Below are 7,796 nucleotides of genomic sequence, written 5' to 3' on the forward strand. Positions count from 1 at the left end.
TGTTGCCATTTGTATGCGCGGAACTGCCGGCCGGAAGTGCGCTCGCTCCGCAGGCTCGCAGCGGCCGTTGCGGCGCCATCTACAACTGTCCGATCGACTGACGTGTTTCCGGCTTCTCTTCAAAAAGTCTCGAGCTGTCAGCTCGTAGGGGAAGCCTTGGAGTTTCCTTGAGGGTACTTTCATGCTATTCTCGAGAAGATTTATTTGCTTCTCGAAAACATGTTGACGTAATTTCTATTTGCATTGCCCTTGCCCTTCTGGTTTAAAAATAACTTGTGATCAACATTATATGTGCCAATAATAACTAACATACATTTGGGTATCTTTTATGAGTGTCATATAACTGAAAATTTACCCTTATAAGATCTAAGTGTCTGTCTATTAATTTGTTAAAATGTTGCCTACAGTTTTTTTCAGGAACTTTATCAAAACCTTTTCCGGTGTGTATAAATACGAGTAGAGTAGCCTTATAAATTGGATAAATAATCAAAGATATATTATGTGCTGTCTAATCTTTATCTATTAATTTGAGAAGCTCCCTACTAAATATTAATTTGAGAGCTCATCTAGACACACCATCACTAAGGTAAACGGCTACTAGTTCGTGATAGCACGTAAGTTCGTAAGTTTTTTTTCTAGCTCAAATAATAAGCAAATGGAATATTATTTATAAAAATTCTTCATTACTATAAAAACTCTATTATTTAAGCTATCTAAAAAACCAAGTACCAACATTGTGGCGCCAAAAATGAGAGCAATACGAAGCTTCAAACTCTCAGAGAGCCAAAAACAGCCATGCGGCGTGCAAAGGTTGCTCTCACCGTAAGGTTAGCGCTCCAACTTCTTAAGCTTATAAAAAGGCGAAGGAACGTCCATTTGAGTAAAACTTGTAATAGTGGTTTCATGTATTCCTTGACAATTGATTTGGCTTAGAAAAAAGTTATATGAAAACGAAGAATTCCTTTAAAATTGCGATTAATTGACTCACGAAATAGCGTACATATTATTTTTCGGGTGTCCCCTATTTCGTGACACTACCGATTCAAGGATATTATGGATAACACTTTGATGCTTACTTTTTAAATAATTATTTATGATAATTTAAATGCAAGTTATGAAACAAATAATGCATTTATTTAAGTTTCTCGTGACCTAAATTCGGTATATGTTTTGTTCACTAGAATTTATATGACACGAGGTTGAAGTTCTTAGAAATGACCAATTTTAAGACAAATTAGCATAAGTACTACCAGCGTAATTTTGGTTTTATTTCGATTTGTTTTATTTATATTTGTTTATTTGTATTGAATATGGGATGGATAATAGTTAATTAACACAATTTGACAACAATTTATGAATTTTACTTGGGGAATTTGGAATAATCAGTATCACGAAACAAGGAACAGTATTATAGTTACTTTTTTCCAAGTTCGTGATATGTAAATGTATGGTGTTAGGTACTTTTATGACACATACTATCAAAGATATCGACAATCGACATATTTTTTAGTTTCTAATACTTACCTATCAAAGAAATTAGTTAATTACTTACTTTTTATTATGAGTCATTGGCATATCTGGGGTTATTTTCATTGGGGGGGGGGGGGGGGGTGTCTACCCTCACTTGAAACAGCTCCAGGGGTGGGATTATGGGGAGGGGGGGGGGGGGGGGGTGTAAATATTTTTCCATACTTATCGTTAGAAATATCAAATCAAAATTTTATGGGTATGAAGGGGGGGAGGTAAGACCTCCCACTTCTCAAATGGTTATATAAATATTTTCACATATTGTTACAATTAATAAATCAAAATTTTATACATAGGTACGTACCTAGCTAGACTCACATTATTTCTCATGAATATTTCAGGTAAGTAATATCGTCAATTTCACATAATTATTTTATTCTAAATTTATATTATAGTTTTTACATTTATTAAACCCTTAATCATTACTAAAATGTAATAACTCGATGCATAAAACCTTATCCCGAAATAGGGGACATGAGTTCACGAACTAAGAAACAGAGCAAAATTTTATCACGAAACAGGATCCAAACAAGAGGTCCGCAGAACAATTAATATAAAAAAAAGTTCAAACTATATAACTATGATTTATGTCTTAACTTACTGTCAAAAGACCAAAGTTTAGCATACAAAAGTTTCATACTGCTATCATGCTTGGTTATTTTTAAATAAAATGTTAAAGTCGTAAGAGCCTTAATATACCGAAGTAGGGGGCACTTACCTTAATTTATCGTCAGACGATCACACCTATCCATTTACATTTATAATCGGCCATTCGAACTGAATGTTGATTTGTCTTAATTACAAGCAATGTGTAATGAGATTAAATAAACTGTAACGGTCAATTTGTTTGATTTACAGATACAGACACATACATTTATGTATGATTGTGGAGCACTTGAGCGATCAGGCCAGGGTCGCTGAGTGCGGCCGCGCTGACCTCATTTGAAGTCGATTCAATACACATAATGACTCAACGTCTTCGAATTCAGGGGGAATAAATGAGAATATGACTCTACATATTGAGAAATAAACGTCTGGTTGTCATGATCTCAAACATCAAACTGATCTTGTTTTTCGATTAAATTGAACGCCTCTAATAAGTAGATAATACTTACTTACTTAGGCTTGTAATATTGGTCAGTAAGGAAACAAGAAAAGATTATTGACAATTAGTTGAAAGTTAATACAATGGTGTTCTCTTAACTATGAATTACTGTTTCAGCGACTACCGGACCGGCACACAGAATATTACTTACTTAATAATTACATACATTTTTAAAGCAAAAGAATTACAGTTTGCCTACAGATTTTCTTAAAAACGCCGCACATTTAGGACATTTGTTGCAAATATTAATAAGAAGTGTGAAGCAGGTCTGATTCAATTCAGTATTGTTAACCTAGCAATTGGTGTATCTGTATTCTGTATTATCTATACTCGTATGTTATGAACATTATGAAGACTGATTGCAAACGATATTAGATTCTAATTAGTGATTAGAATTAAAAAGTATCAACGGAAAATGCCATGATATCGATGCTGCCAAGACATTGAAAAGATTTTAAAAGAACTTTGCCAACATAGAAGATTTGTTATTGCAAACAATGTCCATCGTAGAAGAATGTGTTGTTAATTAAGATATTAAGTACTAGTAAGAGCTGCTTTTATAAAATCAGGTAGGTAGGGGAGAGTTCGATATATTGTACCGCCGGGTAAATTGTACCACCCTCATATTTCGTAAAGTATTTATTGAATGTCTGTAATTGCAACACTCAGCGATAAACAACTAAAATCAATTAATATCGGCCATGTGGTTTTTGCCGTGACAACAAACACGTGTGTTTTATTTTGAAAAGTATTTTTTCATTGTTTTCAAGTAACTTTTGACAATACATGTTTAGATTGTAATTTTGTTAAATTTAAAATCACAGGGTGTTTCTAATATATTATTTAGAAGCGTAAATTAGTGTGGATTCCAATTATTTGAAACATTTTTCGGTATTTATAAGCTATATTTTTTACCGATTTTTTGAAAAGCACTATCACCTAGTCGGCTAAATTGTACCACATCAAGTTGTATGGAACTTTACCAAAGGATTTTGAAATTTTTTTTAGTAAATCATATTTTGAAGTTATAATAGCGTAGTTAGTTAATGTTTGACTAACAATAAATGAAAGCAAAAGACTGGCAAAGTAGATTAGGTACAAGTGTGCGCAGTGGCGGCCCTAGCAAAAGTTTTAGGTGGTGCAAAATCTCAAAATGGCGCCCCGAGTTGTTCCTATACTATGTAGTTACTTTATCCGTGATTACCTACTAGTATTAGATCTGCCAAATTACTATAGATATATGAGGCAAGTACAATGATGACTATCGTGCTTGTCATAGCAGTTGTTCTGCTCATTCGCAATAAAAAAAATGACGTCAATCCCGCTTGTATTACCCTCATGCCCTGCTGAGGCAAATTGTACAGATGAGAAATAAAAACAGTTAAGTAATAATTTTGTTTCACAACTTTTATTCAAACTGATAGGCTACATACAGTCTTAAAAAAAAAAACTTCCAACAACCACTTTAATGAAAAACTTAAATGGCTACCTTTCTGGCTTTTGCGCTTGCAAATTTTTTTATTAATTCGGAATAATTTAGCTTCTGAGCAATAGCATTTTCTATGGACAAGATTCCAAGATCTGACAGTCTTTCCTGACACATAGTAGAACGTAGGTAAGTTTTTATAAGTTTCAATTTACTGAAGCTTCGTTCCCCTTTAGCGACAGTTACAGGTATAGTCAGCAAGATGCGAAGTGCTGTCCACACATTTGGGAAAATATCCTGCCAATCATTCTTTTTAATAAGTTGGAGAACTTTAAGTGGCTCTGCTGATTGAAGATCTTTTATTAATGGGTTCAAGCTCATAAGTTCCTCAACCAATTCACAACCAGACACGTCACATTTTTCCCCATCTGTTAAACTGATTTGCAAATCACTACAGGCTTTTTCCAATATGGATCTTTCAGGAATTATTTTCATGTTGTATAAAAATGACCATGTATCATTGAATATTGATAGTTGTTTAAATCGAGTGACTAAGGCATTCTCAATTGTATCAATCATAGGGTAGAAAACGTTCATTTTAAACAATTCTTCAGGATCAGATGGTGTCTCATCTACGGCTTCATACTCAAATAATCGTTTCTTTCTTCGGGATCGGGCAGCCTTAAAAATTGGGTCTATCTCAGCCTGAGATGCTATTTCCTTAGCTGTTATTAGAGCAGATGAAGAGTCTCGGTACTGTTTCACAAATTCTGAGCAGTTTTTCAGCAATTGCGACGCATTTGGTAAATCCATAGATTCAGACTGCATAGCCTTACTTACAATGTTTACTTGAAACAATATATCATACCAAGCCACCATTGTAACTATGAACTCAAATTGCTCCATGTATTGAATTAGAGACAAGGCCTCTGATGCAGCGACTGAGTCATTTGTTTCTTCATGAAGATTCAGAAGGGCATCACGAACTGAAGAGTAGTGATAGCGAACAGCAGCAAGGCTAGAAATTCTACTCTCCCAGCGAGTTTCGCAAACTTTTTTCAGGGATAACCCTTCAATGTGCTTGGATACCACTTCCCATCGCTTTGTTGATCCGGAAAATAAAACAAACAGTCTTTGGAGAAATCCAAATAAAGAAACTGATTTAACGGAAGTTTTCGCTGCATCAGCTATCACTAAATTCAAACTGTGACAACCACATGGATTGAAAAATGCTCGAGGATATTGATTCAAAATTCTGGTTTGGACACCTTTATTTATTCCTACCATATTCGCTCCATTATCATACCCTTGGCCGCGACAATCGTTCATGTCCAAGTCAAACTCTTGCACAATTGTATCTAGAAAGATTCCAGTAAGTCCTGCTCCCGAAGAGTCACTTACCGGCTTGTAAGCAACAAAACACTCACGTACTTCGACTTCTTCATTAGTATCGACAAAACGGAATGTTACTGATAATTGTTCAACGTGGCTTACATCAGGAGTACAGTCCAGTATGATAGAGAAGTATTTAGCTGATTTTACCATAGACAAAATATTATTTCGGACTTCACTTGCAAGTAAGCCAATTAACTCGTTTTGAATACGTTTGCCAAAATAATGGACATTAGTCTCCTTATTTACAACACGACGAAGGTGCTCCATCATTACAATATCAAATTTTCCCAGTAACTGCACTAAACCCAGGAAATTACCATTATTAGGAGTGTATAAAGTTTCCGCTCCAGAACTCCCTCTAAACGATAAATTATTGCTTGCTAAGAAAAATACTATTGACATCATTCGTTCGAGGATAGCAACCCATCGTGTTTTCTCACTCTCAATCTGCTTTTGCAAGTGCTTGTCTATTCCACTGAAGTTCTTTAATCTAATTGACGCTTCTATCCAATTGTTCACAGCACGTCGATGATCTGAGGATGTTTCGTGAATTTTGAGACGCGTTGATAAGTGCCTCCAGTCGTCAAATCCTTCTTTTCCCAATCTAGACTGGGGATTTGTATTAAATAAACGGCAGCAAAAACAATGTACTTTATCTGCAGATTTAGAGTACACGAGCCATCTTCTTTTGAAAGTTTCCCCATTTGGCATTACTCTTTCAAAATGCATATTTGAAAAATGACGACCGTCAAGTTTCCTTGGGTAGTTTTCGTTACTCATTTGATTACTTACAGGGCCTTCAGTAATTATTTCATCTCTTGTCGCAGAGTCAATGAATGGCCATTCTGAAATATCATCATATTTTTTTTTTCTAAAAGGAGATGATGATGATTGTACATCGGATATAATTTCTTCCGAAATATTTTGAAATCCAGAAGAGGTTCCTGGAATACCTAAATAAATACAGAAAAAGTAAGTCCAGACGAAAAAATTATGAATTATGAACATTTCGCTAACTGAAACGAACGAGGTGAGGGAATAATTTGTATTAAAAGCTTCAAGCGTAATTTCATATTCCAACTACATAGTTCACTTGCTACTGTGCTTGGCGTTTGTAGACCGAATTGGAGGACGTCTTTAAGCTTCAGGATAGGATAGAATGGAATTGGAATTCTTGAGTGGCGCCCATGTCCCTACCGGAAGACGCAGCGCGGGCAGGTTCTCCTCAGGGTCAACCGATGACCTGGTGAAGGTCGCGGTAGCGCAAGACGGGACGTTGTCGGATGCTTTGGGGGAGACCTATATCTAGCAGTGACAAATGAATATACGCCAAATTAAATTAAGCATGTTTATGATTTTGGCCACTGAACTAGTTGGAAAATGAAATTACGCTTGAAGCTGCTAGTCTAATAACACCAATAGGTATTTTTTTGGAAAGTGAATGAAAATTTAGCAACAACGAAAATATAGAGAACCAGGTAAATCTTCTTGAATGTGTTGTTTTTCATCTTCATGAGCTTCGCCTGAAGAACTTTTATTAAGTAGGTCTTCTTCCGTTGCGTGGTGGAGTTGAACTAGTTCTGATGATAACGATTCAGATGATTTCTCAGGTCTCAAAAATTTCGATAATAATTTAGCTGCCTTCTCAGATTCTTCTTGCTTTTTCCGTTTTCTTTTTAAGTTTTGAGCACCAGATAATTTTTTTGGAGGCAGTGACATGATTTTTTTCTGTAAAAGATAAATTTATTAAATGTAATACAATACACCTATTATATGCTGCGATTACATAAAGTCCATTTCTTCCACGGTAACAAATCACAGAGTTAGGTTCGCTTTACAAAAAGAAAAAAATATTAATAACTAAAACAAAAAAAAAACACCCCGACTATGGAAAGCTCGCGTCGCGCTCTAAAAAGTATAGAAAAAGAAAATATTCTTGACAGACATTCTTCTCAACAAACTATTTAATATTTATCATCTATTAAGTAGACAACTTACATACAATTTTTATTTTTATACACAGATATACAGTGTGTCCGGGCATGTAGTGATCAAACTTTAAGGGCCAAATCTAGGGACAATTTTATCGATAAAAATACTTCAAATTTGGGGCTTGACCCATTTATCTCAAAATTACAAGGATTTAAGTTTTATTTTTTAGTTTTCACCTCTTCCTTCAAAAACAAGTGAAAGCGTGGGTAGCTTAACATTAATAACCAAATATTTTATATCATGCGATAGCCAATAAAATTATCTATTAGTAGAAGTAGAAAACAGACACAAGTTTCATACATTTTATGGGATTAAGAATGGTTTTAATTAGAAAAATACATGACTTTTTTC

General features: G+C 34.8%; 1 protein-coding gene across 1 annotated transcript; it reads right to left on the minus strand.

Annotated features, from left to right (window-relative positions):
* Positions 1 to 4,018: 4,018 nt before the first annotated feature.
* LOC135077843 (52 kDa repressor of the inhibitor of the protein kinase-like) lies at positions 4,019 to 7,468 on the minus strand. Its single transcript, XM_063972379.1, has 2 exons — positions 6,929 to 7,468; positions 4,019 to 6,406 (listed from the first exon to the last, which is right to left on the minus strand). Exons 1-2 carry the CDS (start codon positions 7,170 to 7,172, stop codon positions 4,110 to 4,112), a joined length of 2,541 nt encoding a protein of 846 aa, XP_063828449.1. The 5' UTR covers positions 7,173 to 7,468; the 3' UTR covers positions 4,019 to 4,109.
* Between the last annotated feature and the right edge of the window lie 328 nt (positions 7,469 to 7,796).

The sequence above is a fragment of the Ostrinia nubilalis genome, chromosome 14 (genome assembly GCF_963855985.1).
Source record: "Ostrinia nubilalis chromosome 14, ilOstNubi1.1, whole genome shotgun sequence".
Classification (NCBI taxonomy): domain Eukaryota; kingdom Metazoa; phylum Arthropoda; class Insecta; order Lepidoptera; family Crambidae; genus Ostrinia; species Ostrinia nubilalis.

What these genes read in the sequence shown, in the direction of transcription:
- LOC135077843 (XM_063972379.1), bottom strand. Translation starts at nt 7,172, where the DNA reads ATGTCACTGCCTCCAAAAAAATTATCTGGTGCTCAAAACTTAAAAAGA. An exon ending in CATTCAAGAAGATTTACCTG is followed by an intron (nt 6,407 to 6,928) that starts GTTCTCTATATT and finishes GTATTTATTTAG; the next exon opens with GTATTCCAGGAACCTCTTCT.